At 35.5% G+C, this 27,557-nt stretch overlaps 1 protein-coding gene and 1 long non-coding RNA gene across 8 annotated transcripts in view; one reads left to right on the top strand and one right to left on the bottom strand.

Moving 5' to 3' along the window:
* LOC105231615 (GATA-binding factor A) overlaps positions 1-27,557 on the top strand; it is a 48,755-nt gene that overhangs the window by 16,277 nt on the left and 4,921 nt on the right. For 2 of the 7 annotated variants that reach the window (XM_019992272.3, XM_019992273.3), the window contains exon 1: positions 20,447-21,342. The exons of 4 other annotated variants lie outside the window; for them this stretch is intronic. In XM_019992272.3, the coding sequence (XP_019847831.2) occupies positions 21,310-21,342 (33 nt within the window). In that variant the 5' untranslated portion in view covers positions 20,447-21,309. Of the gene's footprint in view, positions 1-20,445; positions 21,343-27,557 lie in introns of those variants that run through there. One more of the 7 variants, XM_011213011.3, reaches the window with a different exon arrangement.
* Positions 26,280-27,054, bottom strand: LOC125776286 (uncharacterized). Its single transcript, XR_007421602.1, has 2 exons — positions 26,458-27,054; positions 26,280-26,394 (listed from the first exon to the last, which is right to left on the bottom strand). It is a non-coding gene; the product is annotated as an uncharacterized LOC125776286 (long non-coding RNA).

A 27,557-nucleotide genomic window follows, 5' to 3' on the forward strand; every position in this document is an offset into this window, starting at 1 on the left:
CTTAGAACGCACACATATTTATGGGCTACTTCTTCGTCACCTGTACATGCAATTGCCTTGTAGCGCACGCCATGAGGTCAATGCGGTCAAGCATTGGTGGCGGTCAGAAGTTGCGACTCGGCATATGGCTTACGACGTTTATTGCTACATGCAGCGCAAATACTCATAAATCGCCACGTGACAATTGAAATTAATAGAGAAAACTGATTTTGTACTTATTTCTGTATGTTATATATTCATATTTATATATATATATGTACATATATATTTACTTATAGAGGATGTATGCGTGCGGAATTAGTTAGGTATCGATGTATTCGAATTATAAATTGAGCAAAGTGAAAGATTTTTTTAGAATTTTTATTGACGCCTTTAAATAATTTTCAGAAGCTTCTTTTGAAGCCAACTTTACTCCATTAAGGGAGTTCTGCATTGACCCAATGAAATGGTAGTCCGATGATGCAAGGTCAGGGCTATATGGTAAATGCATCAAAACTTTCCAGCCAAGCTCTGCCAGTTTTTCCAAGTCATCAAAGATGTGTGTGTGGTCTAGCGTTGTCCTAATGTAAAACGAAGCCCTTTCTGTTAATCATTTCTGGCTGCTTTTTTTCGTTTGCTTTCTTCAATATCATCAGTTGTTGACAGTAAAATGTAGAATCAATCGTTCGATCAGGCTGAAGCAGCTCATAGTGTATGACTCCTTTCCAATCCCACCAAACACTCAGCATAACTTTTTGAGGCGTAAATCTTGACTTTGCGACCACGCTTGGACCATGATCTTTTTCGCTTCTTATTGTATTTGATCCACTTTTCGTCTCATATTACCATTCGCTTTAGATATGGTTCGATTTCATTTCATTTCGCAGGTGTTAATTCGGTTCATGAAATTTTTGACAGGGTACCAAATGAATGGTACCCAAACATCGAGCTTCTTTTTGTGGCCAGTCTTTTAAAAAAATAACTGTTTGATAATGAATGTTAAGTTCCTTAGCGATGTCTGCTTGTGTGACGGTCCTGGTCAATCTTTTCCATAATTTCATCGACTTTTTTTGCGGTAGGTCAACCAGAGCGAAGTGCATCTTTCACATCGAAATTTCCAGAACGGTAGCGAGGGAACCTTTGTTGTGCTAACGAACTGATACAGCATAGTCTCCGTAAACTTCACAAATTTCATTGGTGGCTTGCGTGGCGTTCTTCCCTTTTTTATACAAAAATTTCAAAATATAGTGAATTTCTTTATTATTTTCACTCATTTTTGAACAGCTGTAACTTTTTTTTTCAACTTTCCCGAATTTAATTTTTTTTCTGGTTAAAAAAAAGTTTAAAATCTCACCTTTCCAACACTTTATGGTATGACACAATGTGATTGGTAACACTGGATGTATACGACTGTAACTTCATCTATTGACAAAATACGAAAAGACTTTTTCGACTGCCCAATATTTAGCATATTTCTGCTAATATTTAAAATCTGGCAGATAACCGCTATTATATCCTCTACGCCCATTGCTTATAGTATAAGCCTTATACCATAGTACGCACATACCCACATAGAGCATGTGGTTGTATATATACCATATAGTATAGGAATGGTTACATTTTTTAAAAACAGTTACCCAAGATTCACGGTATATTTGTTTTATTTTATTTGCTATAAAATTATGCTGTGCATTTGACTTTTATTCGTTGGCTATTAGTGTGTCGTAAAATTGCTATAAATCAAAGGCGCTTGAACACGGCGTATAGTTAGCAGCAAGCTGTCGATCACCAATGACAGTTGCCGTATTTAAGTATTATTTGTTATTGTTTTACCGAACTGTTTTTATTTTATTTAGCGGAAGCCACCTACTGAGCACAGCATGCGCGAGTAGCTCAGTAGTTAGTTTTAAGTGCAACATTCAGTTGTGACCTTCCTTCGCTGTAAAATTTCAATTTCAGTTTCACTTTTCCCTAAACATTTTATAGTTTATTGTGCAGGGCTTAAATTGTCCTTGCTTTGTAAAACCATTAACGGCGATTTCATGCCTTCCCACTAGTAACTAGTATGGTACTTTCAACGTCAAGTGCCGGCAATGTACCAACATTACCGGTATTATGAGTGAGCAGTGAAAATACGCGTATTATATAAGTTTAAATATTCTAAAATGGTGTAATTGCCATAATATAGAAAAATATATAATATATAACATGCTTGTAGAATATGCGACTTTCTTATCTATCCCTAAAAACCCACAATTTTTGCGAAAAGTTATGTAACAAAGTTCTCTTACTCATTTTCTAAGTTTTATCTTCATGAATACTATAACTAGTGGAACAAATATGAGGCATATAGCCTCTTATCGGTTTTCGAAGAAATATATAATTTGTCATCGTTTTCAAATGTACATATATACATATAGTATATAAAAGTGCGTACTAAAGCTTAAAAGCATAAATGTGTCATCGTGCGTGATAAAATATATATATATATAAATTGTGACAAAAAAGCAACCGGAAAGTGAAATTAAATTCCCCGGGTAAATGATATTTCAAAAAAAAACTATATTTCGGAAAGTCCTACTATCCTTAATTTCTATACCAAATATGAACGCGATCTGTCAACCACCATGTTTGCAGCAGCTGCTTAAGTCGGTACACCTCAGTAGTGCTTTGCGATTTTTACAATGTGTAAAAATATGGAAAAAAGAAATTGTCTCAAATTTTGTATTTCTTACCAAATTTCGTGCGCGTAATCATTGCGAATGTTGGAAAAGGCTTACGGTGATTCAGTTTTATCAAAAACACAAGGCCAATGGTACAAAGGCTTCAAAGACGGTCGAGAGATCCTTGAAAACATGCCTCTTTCTGGACGACCTTCGACCTTTTTAATTGATGAAAATATTAAATAAACTGAAAGACATGGTGCTTGAAAATCATGGGGCAAGTGTTAGAGATATGGCAAGAGAGCTCGACATCTCTCACGAGTCCGTTCGAAAGATATTTGTGGATATTTTGGGTATGAAACTTGTTATTGCTCGATTTGTCCCGATAAAGCTGAATTTTCTTCGCATCGAGCCACGATTGTGACCGAATTTAAAGCCAGAAACGCAATAAATATTATCGATCAACCACCGCTTTCGCCAGATTGAGCTCTGTGTGATTTTCTATTGTTCCCCAAACTGAAATTGCCGCTCCGTGGAACTCGTTTTCAGTCGAAAATAAAATTCGCTGGAAGAGTTGAAGGCCATCCCAAGAAGTGCTAGTGTAAAGTGTTTTGAAGACTGGAAAATTCATACATAATACATCTGGTGGGAATTACTTTGAAGTTGTTTCTCGGAAACCGCAAAACCGAACGACTTGTAACAATGCTTCTGACAAAAATATTTGTGTCAGGTAATGAATGGAGGATAAGGAATTTAGATTTTTTGTGCCATTCAGGGTTGTAATTTCTTTTTCCAAAAAACGACACTTTTTTTAGGAGCTGCGATTTTAACAAAAATCTTAATTTTGGGTAGTCTTTCGATGCTTATCTATATCTTATCTTTCTCACTGGAAATCTTCTACAGCAACAAGGGTTTTCATAATTAAAATCGAAGTATTTATATCCTTGCAAGATTTTGCTTGCACAGAGAATTGAATAGTTTAATTCACCTGACGTTTGTTTCTATCGCCTCAAAACATTCGAGTTAGATATATATATATAAATGAACGGGATGACGAGAAAAGTTGATATCAGGATGACTGTCTGTCTGTCTCACTGTCCATCTGTGTAAACGATAACTTGAGTAAAATTTAAAATCTTTTTTGCCAAAAAATGAGATCGGGTCGTAGATGGATGTAATCGGACCATTGCCACGCCCACAAAACGTCATTAAACGTAAACGTATAAAGTGTCATAACTGAGCACTAAATTTAACTAAACCTATTATTTGGTACAGATGATTGCAATAGCTTAAGGCAGCAGTGAGTTAAAATTTTTGAAAAAGTGTGAATGATTCCGCCCTCTAATAGTTTTAATATATCTTCTAAACCACTGAAGCTACAACAACCAAATTCGCCTAACGTGAATATAATAAGAACTTCTATCAACAATGTGAAAATAAGTGAAATCGGATATTAATCCCGCTAACTCCTCATATAACGGTACTGCTAAAAGGTACAAAAAAGGCTTTAAATCAATAACTAAATGCGTCAGAGGCATTAAATTTTACCCCCGAGTTGGTATGAGAGGGATTCAAAGAAACCGGTGACAAAATTTGACAATGTTCGTGGCACCGGCCTGCTTTTTCTTGGAACTTCCTCGACCGATTTCAACCATATTTCATACATAACATTCTTCTTACATATTTATGCTATAGCGTGAAAACGAGCGTAATTGGGCTACAACTACGCCTACTTCCCATATAACAAAATTTTAAATTTCATTTGTTTCGTTCACATCAAGAAGCAATTAATTGAACGGAATACAAATTTGCACATAAAGTGCCCTACGACCAAAAATTTACAAAATCAAACAATAACTGCGCAAGCGCTTAGGTGCAGATTATGTGGACCCGGTCTTGTAGTTGACTTTTTACCGAAAATATCGGTCAATGTGTGAGTAATAGAATTGATGTTTCGAGATAACCTTTACTTATACTAGTATTTCTGTATGTTACAAATTTGTTGAATCGGGTCAGTACTTCTTTCAGCCATCATTTACCTAATACAAAGATTTTCGAACTGCTGTGTGACTTTATACCGCATATATCGGTCGAAGAGCGTGTTTTTCTAATAGCGGTACATATTTGTGAATAAAATTCACTTTCATTTTATTTATCGTTAAAATGAATTAATCTTATGAAAACTTACTGTAGACTGCATATAATTAACAAGTCTTATGTACCTGAAATATTGCAACCATTTTAATCTTTGCTAGTTGCAGGAGTGTGAAATCTTCGGTTACACCCGAACTTAGCGCTTACTTATTTCTTTAAATAAATATTATTTTTTTAAATACCCAGAACACCTTTATTAGACTTACTGCGTAGCACATATGTAAGTAAATATATTCATACAATATATGAAAGTATGTCGCCCTGCGCCAGCATACTTACATATCACAACACACATTGTATATTTATGTACGAATGTAATATGTATGAATTCCATATATATAATTTAACATAATTTTTACCCCCATTAGTGGCACTAATGTACAACTGCACAAGCGAATGTCACGCAAAAAACCGCACATTCTTTTCCAACAGTGGACACAGTGTGGACAGTTAAATGAGTAAAGTACGAGTTATATGAAGAAAAAACTCTTAAAAGCTTTGCTATGCCCATTTCGTTGTGCTGGTTGTCGCCACCTTTCGTACACACGGCGCTTGTAGGAATTAGTGAGGCACCGGCCGAGCAAATGTATATGCCGTGCAGCCGCATTAGTGACAGTGAGACGACAGCGACTGTACTGCGACAGCGCCTATAAATACTGCTATGCGTCCCGAGTGACCGCTGACGCGCGTGCGTGCGTGTGTGTGTGGGGCAAGGCGAAGAAATTTGTATACCCGCGTGCCGAAATGTTGTCACAACAGTGTGGTCACATTTTTATTATGGCATTTTTTTCTCTTATATTCTTATGCTGTTCCTTTTTTTTTTGTTTTTTTTTTTAGTAATTTTTCTACACGCTTTTAATACAGCTAAAACTAAAGTAAAAGTGGAAAAAAATTAAACAAAAACAAAGCACGTCAGCGGTCAAGATCAAAGCGCCACAACAGACGCCAGTCGGTTTTTGTGGCAAGCGCGGCAAGTAAATAAGTGCTTACATCTACATAAGCGTGGATACATACATAAATTTGATTTCAGATTTTGAGCGAGAAATTGTATTAGCGGCATGGTAAAGGTTAATTCAAAAAGAAAAGCTATGAACTTTGACAAATTGTAGCATGCCACAGCGGCTCTTGGCTCTTAGAATCTCTGAGATGTTGACAATATTGGTATATTAATTTGTTGGTTGTACCTTGAATACACACTTTATATGAAGTGAGTGGGACAAATAGCATATAAATGTCTATTATTTTTGGTACATTGAGCTGATAAATCGAGTTCGTTACTACAGTCTTTTGTTCACCATACAAACATAGTCTTGTGTTATCAAGTTGTTTAACCCGCACAATTTTTCAATGATAATTGTCTAAACTTCTATTTATTATTTTAGTATTGAAACAGAAATATGACATACATATATACATACACACATACATATTTATTTATTGACTCAAAAAATGTATATACCAGAGATACATACATATATGTACATATATGTATATACTCGTATTAAACACCAACTTGCACCGGTCATTTATGGTAAATTAATTGACTACCTAGAGGAAGTTGTGTATGTAATAAAAACTTTAATGTGCACTTGCGGGCGGCACTCGTCTAATGGCAGTGACAAAATGCGAGCAGGCGCATGCGCATAATCTACAATCGCTGCCATGATTACACCAAAGCACAAAAACAAAACAAAAACGGTAACGTCGGCCATACCGAAGCTAACATACCCTTCACAGTTGTATTTTTTACGGCATTTATAGCATAAAATTGTATAAAACGATATTATTCTTGATTTTCATTTGTCAGTTTGTATGGCAGCTATATGCTATAGTGCTCCGATCTTAACAATTTGTTCTGAAATTTAATTGTTGACTCAGAGAATAATCTATGCCGAATTCTGTGAAGATAATTAGTAAAATAAAAAAGTTTTTCCAACAAAAATTTTATTTTTTCGAACAGTTTGTATGGCAGCTATATGCTATAGTGCTTCGATCTGAACAATTATTTCGGACATTGTGGGGCTATTCTGTATAATAATCTGTGTAAAAGCTTTTAAAGATTCTTAGTCAAATAAAAAAGTTTCCCATATAGTGACTTGATTTTCATTGATCAGTTTATATGACAGCTATATGCTATAGTGCTTCGATCTGAACAATTTGTTCTCAAAATATAGTGTAGTTTCGGAGAATAATCTATGTCAAATTCTGTAAAGATAATAATTAAAATAAAAAAGTTTTAATTACAAAAATTTGATTTTTTTTAGATCAGTTTTTATGACAGCTAGATGCTATGGTGCTCTGATCTAAACAATTTACCGTTTTCTTGGACAATAATCACTGCTGATTTGTATAAGAATATCTTGTCAAATAAAAAAGTTTTCCACGTAGGGACTTGATTTTTAGCGATCAGTTTGTATGGCAACCATATGCCATAGTGATCCGATTTTGGCGATTGCGACAAATGAGAAAATTAATTTTTTTTTTTTCAATGATACGTTATTTTGCATTTTAGATGACGATATATTCTATATAGAGCCTCCCACGCTTGCTGCTGGCGTTACAAACTTAATAGGATACAATATTAATATAATCTGTTTAGGATGTAAACACATTAATATCAGTCATACATGTACACTTATACATTCAAAACTTAATAATAGTAAAAGAACCTCCGCGTTGTAAAATGTTGAGTGCGATAACATATACATACATACATAAGCTTTACCACATAAGAATTATGTTGAGTTTTCGAGCGTTTCTGTTGCACGTGCAAATGTTTAGCTGCTAACATATATTTAAATGTATGTGTATATTAACCAATTCCACTATGCCTACACTTGCCTAGCCATTTTCAAAAACTCATAGTTAACTCATTCTGTTTCGCGCCAGCATTTTTCCCATTAAAGTAAACTTATCAGCTAAACTGTGTTGAATTTGTATTCAACGCACTGGGCTGGTGTATTATGCTGCCACCCGTCGTTTCTTTCAATTATATTTATTTCATTTTCTATGGTAATTTTCTATCTTCTTTGTCGACTTAGAACTGGCCGATAACCGCTGCCATGATAATGCATTAGTGAGTCAACGTTCGACTTGTCAGCAATCAGTCAACAGCGCCACTACAACTAAATATATGTACATATATCTACGTTTAAGCTCTATTTTTCACATGCATCGGCCACTATGCGCAGTTCGTCGCCTCATTCACTTGTTGTAAGTGTTTTTACATTTTCTCACTTCACAACTTAATTTACATTTTAACGAGTTGCGCTACATTCATACATTTGTGTATCAGCAATGGCAACCAGTAGTTAGTAGCCATCAATCCATATCGCCACGAAATATTATTGCTTTTCTACCAGCGGGCTTTTCATGCGATTACAATTTGCTCACTTGCTTATGCTCTTATCGCTGAGTGGTGCAAGTTTTACCATTGGAGTATTATGTGGTTCTCACTATACCTACATACTCCTGCATACAATGTAACATTTCTATAAATAATATAAACATAATCACATGATATACACATGGAAATGCAGGTTTCTGCTCGTCAGCTTACAAAGTCATACGTATGTATTTATAATAGCTAGGATATCGGATAACCTTTGAGTATGACGAACCACATACAGAAATATAATAATTTGTGATATCTCGTATTTATTTATGTGTCTAAGAGCGGGTTGATTTTTTTTTTCTATAAGATTGCGTAGGCGTGAAATATTCTACGGCTCATTATGGGGAACTTTGTCTAAGAGACTATGGTTCTAAAACCGGTTTCGAGTCAGCTATTTGAAGGCGGAGTTTAAAAAATCTGTATTATCACTTGTATTGGTGATACGTAATATAGTTATCCAATCCGAAAGATTATGACAAATGATCAATAGAGTATCAATATGCACCTACGTAATAAATTTCGTTCGGATGTCTCAAAAACGGACGAGCCATTCCCTAAAAAAATTCGCCTTAAACCACGCTAGCTGGAAACAGGTTTTAGACCCATAGTCTATTTGGCAAAGTTGTGCAGAATGATTCATAGGACATTTTCCGCATAAGCGATTTGCTGTTTTTTAGTTCCCTGTGAATCGGCCCGCTCTAATGTGCATATCCATAATTATACAATATATATATTAATTACATTTTCTAAAATTTCTGTTACAATGAAGTATTTTTTGCTTGTGTTTATAAATTTGCGGTTATAATACATAATACCATACCTCTCCTAGGACGCCTCGTGAAATACGAGTAACCCTTGTACGACTTTGTAAAACCCAAAATATAGAGCGCCTGTGAGGAGCCCCTTAAGGTCTTAAGGTCGATATTTTTTCGAAATTAGAACGTTAATTTACATTGGTTTCCTCGGGTAAAAAATAGTCTTTCTTCAACATTTTTTTTTAAATAATGGTATCTCAATAACCTGTGTAAAATTTCATTAAGATCAGTTGAGTAGTTCTCGAGAAATCTTGACAACCGACTTCAAAAACAGAGTTTCGATAAAAACGCGTTTAAAGACGGCGCACTTAGCCTAGCTGGCCTCGAGCGCACAAGTTCTCAAGGCTGTGACTCCGAAACTATTACTCGGATCAACTTGAAAATTTAGACCAATATTGTAGAGATGTTGTAGAATTTATTAAAGCAATAAAAAAATCGATTTTTTGAAACCCGCAAGCCCATGTAACCTCTTAAACGGGGTTTCTACTTTGTTGGCCCGAAATTTTGGAACTTCTTACGGAAAGTAAAAGCTTGAACTTTTCATACAGTTGTCAGAAATGGTTTATTGAAGCTTCACAATTTTTGTTGGTAATCCCAGTAAAGGAAAGAATAGATAAGGAAAGGAAGGGGTGTCGAAAAATGGCGGCCTATCAGCCGTAAATAAAATCTGAAAAGCAAAGGAATAATATTTTCGTTATCTGTGCATTTTTCCGAATACTGGTACAAGTACGAAGGAAAAAACATGGAAAATGCAAATATTTTAAAAATTTTCAACATTTTTGGTATATTCTAGTACAACGCCTGATGAACATGGTGGTTAAAACTTTATAGCGATTGTTTTTTTATGCGGCCGACGAACTCGAAAAAAGTGGTTTTGAGCAAAATGCGTTTACGCCAGGCCGCAATGGACCAGTCAATTTTTAATTTCCTCTTCTTATGTGAACCACTTTCCAGTGAGTATATACTGCATAGATTGGAATAAATGGTAATCAAAAGCAATCAGGTCTGTGCTGTACGGCGGGTGATGTAAAACTTTCTACTATTTTGCTAAATTTTACCGCATGCATTTTACGAAAAAAACGAGCAATAAATAAAATTCATAAATCTATTAATTAGCCTTACAATGCAAACAGCTTCTGTGCACAGCGATTGATAAAATCTCGTTGTCCACGCCTTCCTGGAAGACGCGTGCCGCAACCTTAGCCTTAACACAATGCTTTTCGGCTTCCATATATAAGTGAATATTTTTTGTGTATGCATGTGAGCGTGAGTGTTTTGAGTATTTGATTGCTCACCTGTGGAGACTGTTTATCGCTGTGCGCGCACGTTGATCGGCGCTTTGAGTGGCGGATCGCATTTCATGATCTACCCATACCCAAACCCAAACCAATATAAATTTCTCTCCATCAATTTCTATACACATTAAAGTTGAAATTAACACTTATTAGCACAGCGGGACGTATGCGGGCAGCATTTAGTAAATATTGCTCATAATGAAGTGTTGAATGCTAATTGAGCTGCAACTAATTTATTATTTCAATTATAATATTAATAACACAGTGATATGCACTTTTTTATGTGTAGATATATTTATACCCTGAATAGAGTGTATTAAGTTTGCCAAGAAGTTTGTAAAAAAACAAAATGAAACGATACGAACCTATATATACGAGATGAGAGTAATGAGCGGAGTCGATTTAGACAGGCCCATCTTCTGGTGCCTCTGCCTGTTTATACGACAACTAGTGCCTTAGTTTTTGCGATATCGATCTGAAATTTTGCACAAGGCCTGCTCTTACTAAGTAGCTAATTATATGTTGGAATCGAATCAAATTCAAGTTCTTGTATGAAAAACGTTTCGATTTGATGAGATATCATCATGAAATTTGGTATACATTATTATCCAAAGTATCTTTATGATATCTGAAGAAAATGTCTAGATCAGACTGCTATACCATATAACTGCCATATAAACTGACTGATCAAACTCGAGTTGTCGTATGGAAATTTTTTTAATTTGACAAGATATCTTTACGAAATTTGTCATGGATTATTGTTTAAAGCTAGGGTATAGGCTCTGAAAAAATTACTTAGATCGAACGATTATAGCTTACAGCTGCCATACAAGCTGATTGATCAAAACCAGTTTTCACCAGAAAACTTTTTATTTGTGTATTTTTTTTTTGTTTTTTAGCAAGTGATGTAAGATTTCAATATTAATACATGTTTCATATAATAACCACAAAGTATGCTTCTTTCATGAGAACATTTCTTTTACAGATTTTAAAACCTCAAACAGCTTTAAAAAACGATTACGCTTATTTAATAATAGTACATTATTTAAGTACCTAAGCATTTATACAGATTTTTGATTTGTGGTTAGTTATGCATATAAATATTATTAATTGCTTTGAATGCAAAAGGCAAAGTAGGAATTACTTATATTAAAAAAAATCGTTTTAGTTATAACTTAGTTATATAAGACTATTGAAGAAGACTTTGAAAATGTAAAAAAAAATCACAATTAAAAAAAATCATAGTAGATGCAAGCACAACGCAAACAAAAGATGAAACAACAAAAATGAAAGGAGGCATAATTTAAGGACGATCTGTGATTGCGTAGCGTATGGGGAGTGGTGTGGTTGCTTTTTTAAGTGTTACAAACGGCTTATCTCAATTTCCGGCAAAACTAGGAATGCCATAGAAAAAAATTCTATGGCAATATTGTAGCTAATGAAACGATCTATAACTTTTGTATATCAACTTTTTTTACATAACCTCAAAATTTATGCGAAAAATTCAAATAACCAAGTTTTGGGGATTTTATTTTTATTTGAACAAAAAATTTTGTTTTTACACGAAATTTGTTTTAAAATTACCTTCTCATGCTTTAAACACAACATATAATATTTTTTTATTTAAAATATTAGGGAGCAAACCTTATTTCGACTTAAAGTCGTCAAAAAAGCTCATTTTCAACCAAACCAGCTCACGTCGAAATATTTCTTCATCTGCAGTTGTTATTTAAAATTTTTCAATTATTTTGCGTTTTTTTTACTAACCTTCTTACTCCTTACCATACCTTACTTCGCGCTTTAATGGGTTAGTTCGGCACCTCCTCAGAACATTTGCTGCAGGCCTGGCAATCGTAAATAAAATCTGAAAGGCAAAAGAATAATATTTTCTAAATCCGTGCATTTTTCCGAATCCTGGTACTGGAACGAAGGAAAAATATGAAAAATGCAAAAATTATGAGCTCTCGAAAAAATCGATTTTGGCTCTTTCTTATTACAAATTACACTAGCCGACAATGGATTTTGCTCTGAAATAAAAATTATATATTTTGGTTCCTGTTAGTATGTATATCATTAAAAAAATAATAAAAAAAAATCCTTAGGTCCAATTACGATAATATTATTGAAGTTATACTTCTTATACGAGTTCGGAAAAGGTTGCGATAGATTCAGGTGCATGGAGTACATATCAAAGAAACCTATGAAAATATCAAAAATCTACTACAAAAAATACAGTATGCTAAACATTCTTGGAAAATTTGTTCTGATTTAAAAGTAGTTGGGATGTTACTAGGTATGCAAGCTGGTTACACAAAATTTTGCTGTTTTATGTGCGAAGCTCGAAGCAAACACTATATCCAAAAAGAGTGGCCAAAAAGAACAGACTATGTACCTAATCAGAAAAGTGTGTCCAATCTTCGTCTTGTTGAACCCGAGAATATTGTATTGCCACCCCTTCATATAAAATTAGGCTTAATGAAAAATTTTGTAAAAGCAATGGATAAAACGGGAGAAGGTTTTCAATACCTTAAAAGTATATTTCCGAGACTTAGTGATCCGAAATTAAAAGAAGGGTTTTTTGTGGAGCCAGACATACGACGAGTTATGAAGGATCAAAACTTTGTCTCTAAACTAAATACGCTAGAAAAAAAAGCATGGCTTTCATTTGTTGAGGTTGTAAAAAATTTTTTGGATAACACCAAATCACCAGATTATGAAGAACTCATATCAAGCCTATTGACGGATTTTCAGGCTTTAGGGTGTAACATGAAAATACATTTCCTACATTCGCACTTGGATTTCTTTCCTCCCAATTTAGGCGCAGTCAGTGATGAACATGGGGAGAGATTTCACCAACACATATTGAGTATGGAGAAAAGGTATCAAGGCAAATGGACTCCTAGCATGCTGGCAGACTATTGCTGGATATGTTTACGTGATAATTCTGACTACCAATACAGCAGAAGTTCAAAAAAGTACAAGAAAATATAAATTGAGGGATAAAAATTTGTAATATTCAATATATTTTTTGCAAAAACTTTACTTTTATTTTTCTCTTAACCTGGACCTAGCAATTTTTTTTTATATTCAAATTATATATGTACCTTATCAAAGCAACATAAAAAAACAAGTTTGGTTTCAGAGCAGAAAAAAAATGTCAAAATTGTCGGCTAGTGTTATTATTATTATTTTTTTAAATTACCAATTTTCAATATTTGCTGTATTTTCTAGTACCCCAGTTGCACATGATATGTATTTAAAGAGTAATTTATGAAATTTTTATTTAAAAATCACAAAAAGCAGCCGTTAGTACCTCAATTCACTTGACGTCGCAAAAAAATGCTATTGCCGCGCACAGCTTTAACTATTATTTTTTTATGAAAAAGTAAAAACAACCACAACTTCTTGCCAATATCTGCATAAATCTCGTTATTTTACGAAGAACAATATTTGAAAAAAATTTGGACCATTTTTTTGACAGATCTCATTTTTGGTAAAATTTTCGTAGGCTCCAAAAAATTAGTTGTAGTAAAAAAAATAAACATCCATCGTTAAATGACTAGATAATATAATTTTACAGATGTGTGCCGAATTTCTACAAAATCGCTACATAATCCTTTGAAAAGTCAGCCGACTTAAAAAATTGAGTTCAGCGATAAACGCCGTATAACTGTGAAGAGTTGTACTGATGGACGGAACTTCCGAAGGGTCTATTCCTTAGTGCTTTACTCTCATCGATTTGAAATTTTAGGCGAATATTTTAAACATATTGTACCATTTGTGTAATAATAAAACAAAAATAAATCGGTTTTTGAAATTTTCAAATCCACCTAACCTCTGCTAAGAACTGCTTTTTTCGATGATTTCTTCATCTTTTTTGGCGCTTACGCGTTTATAGCCGATGGCTTCATTACAATATAATATTCGCCACGCAGCTGCCATTGTTGAGTGTTTTCTGCGCACAAAATCATAATTTCAATAAATTGTCAATTGACTTCAGTGTATTATCGATCATCTGTTCTCACCAAACAACCAAATATGCTAGCAAGCTGGCGGGCATATCTTACATGTAAGCAACGAAGACAAGTACCCACTCCCATGCCATGTGCCGCATATCGGCCGCAACATCTACGCACACACAATTCATTGTCAGACAATCGATAATTGCTTTGGCTCCAATAATTTTTTTCTATTAATTTCCCTTCCACAAGCAATTGAATGGAGCAATAGCCAAATTAGTTATAGACAATAGAGCGAACAACGACAAAAGTACGAACAAAGGGCGGCACAAACAATTAGTTAAAAAACAAACAAACGTCATGCCACAACTTATTTCAATTAATCCTAAACCTAGAGAGCGCATTAAGAGGAGGCTTTGTCGCCACAATAAGAAAACGCGCTGAGTGCGCCACTATACTCACACTCACTTACAATACTTATATGGTTTCACAACTACACACATATGAAAAAGCAGATATCTGCCTGGCTTTATGAAGTGTCTCTTGGCCTCTTGGTTTTGTGGGTTTGCGGGTTTGGCGGTTTGTCGCTTACGAAGTGTGTCTTGCGGCTTGCCGTCGGCTTTCCAAAGGTTTGTGGTTACGCGTTCGACTTAAACGGCTACACATGTGTACATTGTTGTTGCTTTAATGCTGGCGCTTACCATTTCCCATCTATTGCGCTGACAAGTGGATTGGTGTGCTATAGTGGGATATACATACATATGCATATGTTGTTGTTGTGTTTTCGTGTGCTCAGTGCCACAAGTGACATATGTATATTCTGCTCCCCCTAAAACTCACTCAAGCAATCCAATTGCTCTTAATTTTTCATTCACGTGCAGCATTACCTTCGCGGCGCCGTTCGGCTTTCGAAAACTTCGAGCTGATTATTTGTGTTTAAGTATGCACGAATGCATAATGCACTCCATTACCGCTCTACGCCAACTAAGTAGGTGGATAATGCGATCGGTTCATCGGTCGCAAGCAAGCAGTAAATGAAAACGCGAACTGCAACCAAAGACAAAGAATTGTAGGCAGTTTGAGAAGCGGATGGCGCAGTCGCAGCCTGCAATCACATTGGCACCTCTTAATCTGCGCTCGAGTCTGTGCGCTGCATTCTACACCACCGGCTGCCGATCTTGATTTGTATCCATGAATTAGTTAATCTCCGTTGCTGCGTTGGGGCTTGTCGGCAACTACAAAAACAAAATTGATTTGATTTTTGTGATGATTTTAAGTGGATTCTGTGACCCGCTCATAGTCAGTGCACTTAAATTGCCTTAAAGCGCATTGCTGCACGCGTATATATGTAATTATTTATATGTACATAATATGTATGTATGTGTTTGTATTTTAATGATAGAGTGCGTAAAGTGCATAAGAGAGCGTTTTTATTGCAATTTTATTGATATTTTATTAACTTTGTGACTTGCAAACTCACAAGCAAATAGTGTGCAAGAGACTGGCGTTAAAAATATAGTTATTTTTATTTTTTAAACTATATCGAAACCTAAAATGCAAAATAACGTAACATAATTTTTCATAAGCTTATATTCGAAGGAAAAACGTTAGAATAGAAACCATTCCTATTGAAAAAAAATTGAGTTTTGGTTATAAAATGAGTATAAAATGGTTATAAAATAGTTATAGACTGGTTATATATTGGTTATATCTGACTGCAGTAGCTGAAAATCTTATGCTATGCTTCGTTAACGATCTGCGGAAATGCTTTTATAAAAACTCACTATTAATCACATTCCACTAGTAACAGAAAATAATATAAATTTGTTTATAAAATGCAAATTCTCTATTTATTCTTTCAAATAAATTTCATCCGCGTCCGATAAAGCGCACGCTTTTCATAGTTCTCGAAACAGACATCATTTTTCCGGTATAACCTTCCGCATCGATTCGCTTTTATCTCCTCAATCGTGTTGAAATGGCGTCCCGGAGTTTGTTTGAGTTTGCTGAGTAGCTACAAAAATCGCATGGAGCCAAATCGGGTGCACAAGGTGATTGCCGACAGATATAAGTTGAGTTTTGGCAAAAAATCGCGAAGAACCGATGCAGTAGGTTTTAAGTTACAGGCTTCTAAAGTGTAGCCGCTCGGTTCAATCAGTCACATCAGTTTGTCTTTAAACGCGTTTTCCTCGAGACAGCAGTTTTCGAAATTACAGCAATGATTACTCGTAGTCGAACACTATCAAATTTTTTATACATATGTAAGTATATGTTCTATGTGTATCTTTTGCATATAGAAGTCTATACATTGACTTACCAGAACGGATAAAAATTGAAGTTTAATACTCAAAAAAAAGAAAAAAAATCCATATTTATTTTCAATGCCGCCATTTTGTGAATTTTTCATGCGGATTATGGCTAGACGTTCATATACCGGGGTGCATGCCAGGACACGGCAACGGAGTCTCTCTCCCACCAAAAATCTCAGACCGAATTTGCTTGCGTTCATTTTTATGGCCACTGTAGTAAATGTCATTAGGACCCTTGTATTTGTCCCGTTTATAGCACTTCTTGGACGGCGGTAATGTCAGCCTTTACTCTAACGAGGACATCAACTAGCTGGGTCAAAGTTAAGGGACCGGAGCTTTCTTCGATCGAAGGTCTTAGTTAGGACATTGTCTTGGGGAATCAGTGCGGAATTTTTTTTTTAGAAACGTCGGAGATCGCGTGTGGAAGAAAAAATATGATAAAGTGGGCGTAGCACCACCATAATAAGATTAATATATAAAGGGTGATTTTTTAAGAGCTTGATAACTTTTTTTAAAAAAAAAAACGCATAAAATTTGCAAAATCTCATCGGTTCTTTATTTGAAACGTTAGATTGGTTCATGACATTTACTTTTTGAAGATAATTTCATTTAAATGTTGACCGCGGCTGCGTCTTAGGTGGTCCATTCGGAAAGTCCAATTTTGGGCAACTTTTTCGAGCATTTCGGCCGGAATAGCCCGAATTTCTTCGGAAATGTTGTCTTCCAAAGCTGGAATAGTTGCTGGCTTATTTCTGTAGACTTTAGACTTGACGTAGCCCCACAAAAAATAGTCTAAAGGCGTTAAATCGCATGATCTTGGTGGCCAACTTACGGGTCCATTTCTTGAGATGAATTGTTGTCCGAAGTTTTCCCTCAAAATGGCCATAGAATCGCGAGCTGTGTGGCATGTAGCGCCATCTTGTTGAAACCACATGTCAACCAAGTTCAGTTCTTCCATTTTTGGCAACAAAAAGTTTGTTAGCATCGAACGATAGCGATCGCCATTCACCGTAACGTTGCGTCCAACAGCATCTTTGAAAAAATACGGTCCAATGATTCCACCAGCGTACAAACCACACCAAACAGTGCATTTTTCGGGATGCATGGGCAGTTCTTGAACGGCTTCTGGTTGCTCTTCACCCCAAATGCGGCAATTTTGCTTATTTACGTAGCCATTCAACCAGAAATGAGCCTCATCGCTAATCGGACGTAAAGCGCGAAACACATTTCGAACCGAACACTGATTTTGGTAATAAAATTCAATGATTTGCAAGCGTTGCTCGTTAGTAAGTCTATTCATGATGAAATGTCAAAGCATACTGAGCATCTTTCTCTTTGACACCATGTCTGAAATCCCACGTGATCTGTCAAATACTAATGCATGAAAATCCTAACCTCAAAAAAATCACCCGTTATATCCCCTAAACTAAAAGCTACAACAACCAAATAACGGATAAAATTATACAATTCAAGAATGAATTACAATATCAGGATAGAACTTTGCACGAGGTGTGCCACCTTATGACTAAAACAACGGTTCAAGCCCCTAGGTACTGAATATGTGAATCCAGTCCTTGTAGTGGACTTCTTTCCGAAAATATCGTTCAATGTGTGAGATGTACAATTGAAATTCAGAGGGAACACTTTCTTGATATGTCTGTGTGTCAAAAATTGATTGAAGATTATCGAACTTACGGGTGTTTTTTTACCGCATATATCGGCAAATATGTGAGCTATCTTAATAAGATTTAGAGAGCATGTCGTTATTATAACGGTGCATCTTTGTGCTTAGAATGAACAAAATCGGATAAAAACTCGCCCTAGACCCCATATAACTAACAAGCACGCGCAAGTTTCAAGAGTATGAAATACCCGATTATGCCCGAACTTATGTAACTTCTCCTTACTTGATCGTTTTGTAATGAATGTCTTTTTAGACGTGAGGCAATACTTTTTTCGGAGTTGGTCCATTTGATAGCTGTTACTTAATTTATACTCAGTTGGGTTCTTCATTTTATAATGAACAAACTTAGTCGGCAGAACGTTTGCAAATTTCTTAACAAAATAATGGTTGGGTTCACGCCCAGCAAAGTCCTTCTTTCGAGTCGACATGGACCAGACGCCACACAGTACGTATCAGTCAAAGCAGATGCTATTGCTACTGTAGAGTAGAGTATCGAAAATGATCCGAATGAGTTCATCCGCTATCGCGCGCAACAATTGGAGCCGTGTTCATCCACTTTATGGAAGGTTTTTCTGAAAGATCTTGGTTTGCTTACAAAATCTAAATTGTCGGCGACAAACTCTCCATATAATAAGATTGTTACCGATCCGATATGATTTTCACAAAAACATTTCGTTTAGCGATTATCCTCAAAAAGTCTCCGCTTGGAGTGCTCTATGTACAGAGGGTATCATTGGTCCACATTTCTTCAAAAATGCAGCCGACCATAATGTTACAGTCAATTTTTCTGACTACAGAGCCATGACTTTTTCGTGCTTGACTTTGAGAATGTTGATGTGGACGACCTTTGCTTTCATCAAGCACATTTTACTTGCCATCAAGCCAATGAAAAACAATCAATTTATTGACGGAGACTATTGGCGAGTGCATTATCCCATGTCATGGACCTCTGACGTGGTCTCCAAAATCGTGCGTTTTAACACCGCTGAACTCTTTTTGTTTGGTGGAGACGCTTGTCCTCGCAGATAAGCGCGAGACAATTGACGCCTTGGAAGAGAATATTTGGCGCAATGTTACTGACCTGCGGCACCAGTTGCCGCAAAAAGGAGACAAGAATTGGGCCCTTTGGGTAAAATTTATGCGTTCTCGTCGCGGCATTCACTGGCCTGTAATCAGCGTTATAGCATAATGGCCTCTGTACTTATAAAAAAAGCTAAATTCTCGGCCATAACATTAAAATATATGTTTTTTTTCACTTAAAAAAATACGGCTCAAATAAACATATATTATATATAAGATAATTACTCGAAATAAGGAATAAAATATTTCCACACAGTTCGATTTTGAAAAATAACTCTATTCTAGATAATATGTATGTATATGTATATTTACATATAAAAAGGGCAAGCTCGCTATAATAATTATGACTTACACTTTCCACTAACAACATTTTCTAAGTACCTTCTAAGTAACTAAGTACAAATATCAATTTCCCAAACAACACGGTGCTGAGTGAAACGATGAAAAACAAATCCTATAATATCACCGAACACTATTACACAATGCCTTGAAAAGGGGCGAATCCTTAATTATTTGTAAGTATCAGCCTATTTTCATACCTTTGACTTAGCGTTTTATCCTCTTATGGCAACACACAGCTCAGCTACCGTTGAGCACTTGCTATATTTAATAGACACGCCATATATACCTTTAAGTGTTCTTAAGTGCCTGTAGAATGCTCTCATATCCTAATTGTATGTATACATGGATATTTATGCATTTGACTGGCAATGGTTGAACCTTGACGCCAGTTTTGACTTGAAATCTTCTTTTGGTTTTCGTATAACTTGTGACTTCCATTGAATCGCCTCGTTCATAAATGTGACCAAACACAGCCTGAGAAGAACCTGTTCCGATTTCAAACAGCATTAGTTCCAGCCAAAGCAGTTAGTCATATGCAAGCGTATGTATGTAGGTATGTATGTGCGATCGTGATCTGACATTCCGTAGTGGCAGCCTGTGTCCTAAGTGTGATTGCCCAATTTTGTGTAAGCGCCGTGCGCTGTCATTGTCACTCGTTGTGCGAAGCCAGCACCGCAGGCGACACTCAATCCGATCCTTTGCTGACTGTTTTCCGGCGCTGCGATGGCAGCATACAGGGACTTTACCTATGTATGTATGTATGTTTGTATATGTCCATATGTTTGCGCATTTACCTGTTGTGCGCTAAAAGAAAGTACACACGCATATATGTATGTATGTGCGTCTCACTTGCTCTCAAGTGCAATCCGGCTGGTGCGTCAGTGAGTGTACGTTGTCTCCATCATTTTGTGGCGCAGCAGCTGACGTCACTGTCTTGGTCGCTGCTGCACATTCACTGGGACCATTGATGAAATCGACTTTTTATATTGACTTTTACACTAGCAAAAGGCGGCGATTGCCAGTTCGTCCGTGTGTGCGTCTGTCTGCCTGTCCGTTGACCGTGTGCGTGTGTGTGGCTGTTGGTCTCTTCCGGACTGGATTTTCGGATTAAGTTTTTGTTTACTTTAAGGGGTTTTTTAGTTTGTTTGCACACCTCAAGGCAATCAGTTCAGTTCGTTGTTGTCCAATTCGTAGTTTCTTATTATCAATACGATTGTCTGCCTGCAATTAACCACTGAGTCTTTGTTTCGAAAAACGGTTTTAATGCGACGCTTTGCTTTTAATTGTCGCAATTTGTAATTATGCAGCTTCATTGTCCGTCGTGATTTTTAATGTGCATATTCAGAGTCAAACGCATACATACATACATATGTATATACATTCGCGAGTGTTAAATAAATTATTTGGGGTTTTATTGTGGTTATAAAGTAAAGTTTCTATAAAAAAAATATTATCGCCTCTTTAACGCCACGCAACAGTGAATATTTATAAATAAGCATGTGTATAGTGCAACCGCATTTGACCAAACCGAATAATTAGTAAAAAAGTTATACACAATTTGTAGTTGAAAGCAAAAGCACAGAACATTTGCAAAATATTATCGCTCGCCATTTTTTAAAAACATCGCAGGCGACAATGGGCATACTAATGATTGCAAATGACAACAATGTAAGTGAAATAAATATTTAAATAAATTTTTATTGTGGAAAAAAGTCTAAGTCGTGCATAAAGTTAGAATTTGCTATAGTTAACGACAAAAAGTACATTATATATATTTTTTTAGCTAGAAGAGATAAATAAAAAATATAAAAAAAGTGAATTGGCTGTTTATAACTTGCGATATTGTGGAAACTGCATTGCAAGAAGTAGTTTTGAAGAAAACGCGTTTAAAATTTTACTTCCAGACAACTATTGTTGCAATCGTCCGCAAAACCAGTGCAGTTGCCATGAAAATAAAATTACTATAACTTCGAAATTAATTGGAATTTTGAAAAACTCCTGTAGAGGAATATTTTTGAATAGAATTCGAATTTTGAAAAATCCTTATAGAGGGATATTTCTGAATATCTATACTGAGCTTGAATATCTATACTCTGAAATTTTCGAAAAAAGTTCGAAAAGCCAATTTTTCTTTGTTTTTACATATTTCGATAGTTTCTAACTTTAAAAATAACATACTAAAATTTTAAATGAATATTTTAAATAATTTTTGAGTTACTGCTTTAGAAAGTGCGACGCTCAGTACAATCAGCTCAATCAGTTTATTTTTAAACGCGTTTTGCTCAAATCTACATTTTTCAAATTGGCTGCAGTTAAACTCAAAAATAAATAGCGCGATGGCTTTTAATTTTTTTGTGCTTATTTGGTATATATTTCACAGTGTAATATGTTTGTACATAGGCCATATGTATGTATAACTTCAACAGTCCTCTCCAAACTTGCCACAGAGAGGCACTGCAGCTCAAAGCATTTTATAGAGTTCCTTAAAAAAATAACCTGAAAACATGAAAATAATTCTAAAAAGGTAATTTTATAAAAAATCATTACGACGACCTAAAAGTTGACTTTAGGATTGCCACACAATTCAATACAATGTGTTTTCCGCAGTTATACAATATAAAACAAGTCACATTTCTTACAGCATAAAAGTGTATAAACTTACTTTTTATCTGTCAGTTTCTATGGCAGCTAATGCATAGACGTCCGAACTGAATAAATTTTTCAGAGATTATAGCGCTACCATGGAAAACAATTTTTGCGACATATCATGAAGGAATTTTGTTAAATGAAAAAGTTTTCCATACGATGACATGATTTTGAGCCGTCATTTATGCTAAATGGTATGGTAATAGGCTCTGCCGAATTTCGTACGGATATAATGTTAAATGAAAAATTTTTCCATACAAAAACTTGATTCCAAACGTTCAGTTTGTATGGCAGCTGTATGTTAAAGTGATTCGATATCGGCGATTCCAACAAAAAAGCAAATCTATAGAGAGAAATGAAGATGTGCAAAAATTCAGTTCGATAACTCAATGCGAAAAGCTGCTACCGAGCAGCAAATTCGTTTCTCGTATATTTGATATTTGCTAACAACATTCGTTGCTATACTTATACATAAACATTGCAAGAGTCATTCTAACATTTTTATTTAACATTATGCTACTTAACAGAAAATAGTCATATGTATATGAAAATCCTGTTAAACTATACTTCTTCCTGATCATTGCAACAATCATCGTAACATTATTATTGTACATTAATGCTACTTAACAGTAAATATACATACAAATGTTGTGACAAAAAAGCCTCAGAATTGTAAATAAAATAATGTTAGCTAACCAAACAATGCCTTATTTCTTCACTGATAAAGGCTTAGAAATTTGAAACATTTCCGCAACACATACATACATACATATAACTTTATCCCAAATTTTTTTCAAAAGCATCATACATTGATTTAAAAAATATTTGCAACTGCGATTATAATAATATATTTTTTATTTTTAATTTTTTTAAATAATTTTGCATATATACAAGTATACATATAAGCGATACACTTTATTTTCTGCCAATAAAAATTTTATAATCGCAGCCAAGCAAGTGTGTAAGCTAAATCTACTTAAAATTCAGTGAAGCACATGCTTATTAGTCATCCGGTTGCACGCACAGCGGATCACATAAGCGCGTCAGCATAGTAAACAACAAAAACAACAATAATAACAAACAACAAACACATCCTTTAACAAGATCACCCAACTGGCTGCACTTCCTTTGCTGGCTTGCATTTGTGCTGCGAGAGTAGCCAACTCTCACGCACACAGACCAACACAGAAGCCAGCATGCATATATAGTATATACTACATACATATATACTCTGGCGCAAAGCTCGATCCTTGGCAAAAAGTATTAGCAGCACCACCTCATCTTCGGTGACGGCAATAAATAAAATCCCAGCGCTTGGCAAATGCAAATGCAAACACAAACGGCCCGCCACCAGACAAATTGATCCACTCGAAAATGCATTAAGAGTGTTTTCAAAGCGAAATTCCGCCAACAAGTTCCGCACGCTTGTCCGCGACCGATTTGCCACACAAAGTAAAAGAGACTCGCGGTTAGCGCAGCAAGCGCCCAGCGCTAACAGCTAACAGCCGTGGTTTGGACTAAGTTGTAGCATTGCTGTCGACAGCAACTGCGGCAGCTCCATTGGTTCTGAGTGCCATGTAATGGACGGCGGCGCCTTTGTGCGCAAGGAAAGCTGAAAGGGTTTGTCGTTGATGTTATTGTTGTTGTTGTTGTTGCCTTAGTAGAAAAGTGATCGTTATGATCGTAATCATGCAAATAGTTTATATATATTCCAATTTGTCGATATTATATACTTTTATCTACAAGTAAGAATTATTTAATTAAATTTAGATTTTAACAAGAAAGAACCTTAACTTTGTCCGCACTGAAGGGAACCCTTCACAATTAAACAAACTTGTATACATGAACTTGATTCCGATCGTTCAGTTTTTATGTCAGCTTTATGCTATAGTGATCTGATATCAGGGGCTCCGACTGAATGAGCAACTTCGTGGATAGAAATGAATGTTTGCAGAATTTCAGATCGATAGCTCAAAAACTGAGTGACTAGTCCGCGTATATACAGACAGACAGACGGACTAAAACCACTCAGCTCAGCACTGTGATCATTCATATATGTATTAGTACGAGTAAGATCTTCGAAAGTTACTTTTTTCATATAACCTGATGGCAAACTTAATATATCCTGTTCAACCTACAAATTCTTAGTTGGGATTCCGAAGCTATCTTTTTCCATATTCAACTACAATACGCTAATAATAATGATCACCTATATACATTACACATATACGAACATATTCACTTGTTTTTTTTTGTATACCCTACATATTCCTAAACTTCATTATTAGCCTTAACTTCTACTAGATAGCGATCTGCACACCACGCCACGATCAACAATCTCTCACCAAACTCACTCACCTCATATCAGCATTTCTTTAAGCGTCAGAACGCCTCTACCTCTCGAAACATGCAACACTTAACATTCGGGTTCGGGTATTCCAGCGCTGTGATTTTTCAACTGCCAATCGACAATACTAGCACCCTCATCAGCGCTCTTCATCAACATCCGCGCACGAAAACACTCATCGTTCTTCTTATGCACCCGCACTCGGCGTTCGCAGAGGATCACTTACTTGGCTCCGCTTGAGAGCTACTTCACTCCAGTTACAAGTGCTGATCCTTTGTTTGTTTTTATTTGCATCGCTTGTGTGACAAATTATTAACGATCACCACTGGCACCGGCTCCGGCACCACTTTAGTCCCTTTTTTTATGGAAATTTTTTATTGCTGTTGGCTTAATATTTTTGCTGCGTCTGCAATCTACATTGTTCCTTTTACGTTTTTAATTCCGCTCATTTGTATTATTTGATTTTATTTTGTCATTATATTCATTTGTGTGTTGTGTGTTCTCGTTTTTAGCCTCCTTAATGAAACCTTTCTTCTCTTTTTGCTCTGCTTTTTCCACCTTTGCCTGTTGACAATGCGTAAGTTCGTCTCCGCTTCTGTGCCGCACTGCACATTCCATTTACTTTCTTGTACGCGCGCTGCGTCATCCGGCACTTTTGGGGTTTGAAGTGGCCGCCACTGATCTTGCGCCTTGTTGGCAGGTTAGGCGCTCGCTTTGATCAACTGATCTTGCTGGCGGCCGCTGGCCGGTGGCTGGGCTGGTGCCTGGCGTCATTATCCACGCGTGGTCTTTGTGTTGTTGCTGTTCGCTTGTTTTTGTTGTTTTGTGGATTGGCTTATTACATGATAGAGCCGTCTTAAATTTAAAATCATAATTTAAATTATTTTCTGCTAAATATTAAATATTTGATTGTTTGCATATTTCCGTGTGAAATGATAGTAACTGTGACGTGCTGTCAGTATCCATTTATTTTTTTTTGTATATGCCTCGACTTCGCGTTTATACTTGTTACCGTTTTTTCGCACCATGTTGGCTGAAGATCAAAGTGGAAGCCGCCGTATTTAATGAAATCATTACGATGAGTATCGGATATTGATGTGAAAGGTGTTGACAGGGTCGATACTGTACGCTTTACCATAGCATTTTGTTGCTACGTTCGATTACTTAGCAGAGCAAGCTTTTTACCGACGGAATATCAAAACCAGGAGTTAAGATATAGAATTAAATAAGCCTTTATAAAACGTTTTATGCTATAGTGAACCGATAATGATAATTCCGACAAAAAAGCAGTTTCTTGGATATCAGATCGATATCTCAAACACTGAGTGACTACTTCGAGTATATAGAGACGACTCAGCCCGTCACGCTGATCATTTACGAGCGGTCTCTTTTACATTATAGGGTCTCCAACGTTTCCTTTAGGGTAGTAAAAGCTTCGTGTCAAACTTAAAATACCCTGTTCAGAGTACAAATGCCAACATTCAACACATCTGCATAGTACATGAGTCCGGCTGTTGACTAGCGCCAAAAGATTTCTCTCTATATTTTTATACTTTACCACATTTTAATATTATACTGAGCAAAGACTTTAAGGGGAATCATTAGAAAAATATTGCATGCATGCGCATAAGTTATCGTTTTATTCGAATAATATATAGATTTGATTATAATTTTGCAATAACTTCAAGATTTCACCTCAATTTGTCTGGACCACCGCCATTTATTTGCTAAGAAAATTGAAAATAAACTGTTACATTATTGACACTGTAAAGTATATGAGTTTCAATTACCAGCATCTTTCGGCCCCATTCTCAACAATGGCGATTGCTTTAAGCCCAATAATATCATGGTCAAGCCCAATAAAAACAAACGCGTGGGCGACAGCACATCGGCGTAGTCATTGCACTTGAGTGTTGGTCTTGCATTGGTAATGCCACGACGTAGACTTTCTTTTTTGGCCAACGCTGTTGTAATCATTAGCAGTAGTAGGAACGCGGCAGTTTTCATGACATCAGTTCTTTAATTTTATTTTTGTCCAAATTTATGTGTAGATAATTTCAAAATGTTGCAAAATAATTAATTATTACACTTTTTAATGCGTTTTCTGTACGAGCATATAAAAAGTATTGTTGTATAATTTACAATTTTGTGTATTTAATTTTGTAATTCTGTTAAAAATTGTGATTGACACTTATGCTTGTTAAAGAAAAAATTTGAAAAGCTGTAAAAATTATTTTATTCGCTGCAGTTATAAAGTGGTTAAGTGCGTTGTGTTGACTGTATGCGGTTATTGCCGAACAACATAGCCGAGTGCAATACATTTTGTAGGTATTGCATTAACAGTGTTAGATATCATTTACAGCAATGTAAGTAACTTGAATAACAATTAAGGTAAAATACACAAATAAACAGAACTTGTTTGTTTCTCTCAGCAAAGCAAACGGTACATACTCTATATTGGTGCTTGAAAGGCAATGCAATGTAAAACCATGCAATGTTAAACAATATAATGCTAAACATTGCTTTTATTGCATAGCTAAAAAACAACGAGTACGTCATAAACTTACTGTTAAAAGCGCATGCTGTATGTATGGTGAATAAAAAAAGAAATGTTAGAAAATCATTTCGATTTAAATTTTTATACATATGTATGTACATATGTATATATGTATATTATATTAAAAACTTTAATATTATATTATATACATATTTATAATTTTGTGAATATTAGAACTAAATTATGTAACTTATATGATTTAGTATTACGTTGAATGTTATATGCATAATAACAGAAATATCTAACACAATTTTTAATATTTATGCCTCGTAAACTTATATTTTCATAACGAGTAAATCTATCAGCACAGACTTGATTTTATGTTTATAACAA

This window comes from Bactrocera dorsalis, chromosome 2 (genome assembly GCF_023373825.1).
Source record: "Bactrocera dorsalis isolate Fly_Bdor chromosome 2, ASM2337382v1, whole genome shotgun sequence".
Taxonomy (NCBI): Eukaryota; Metazoa; Arthropoda; class Insecta; order Diptera; family Tephritidae; genus Bactrocera; species Bactrocera dorsalis.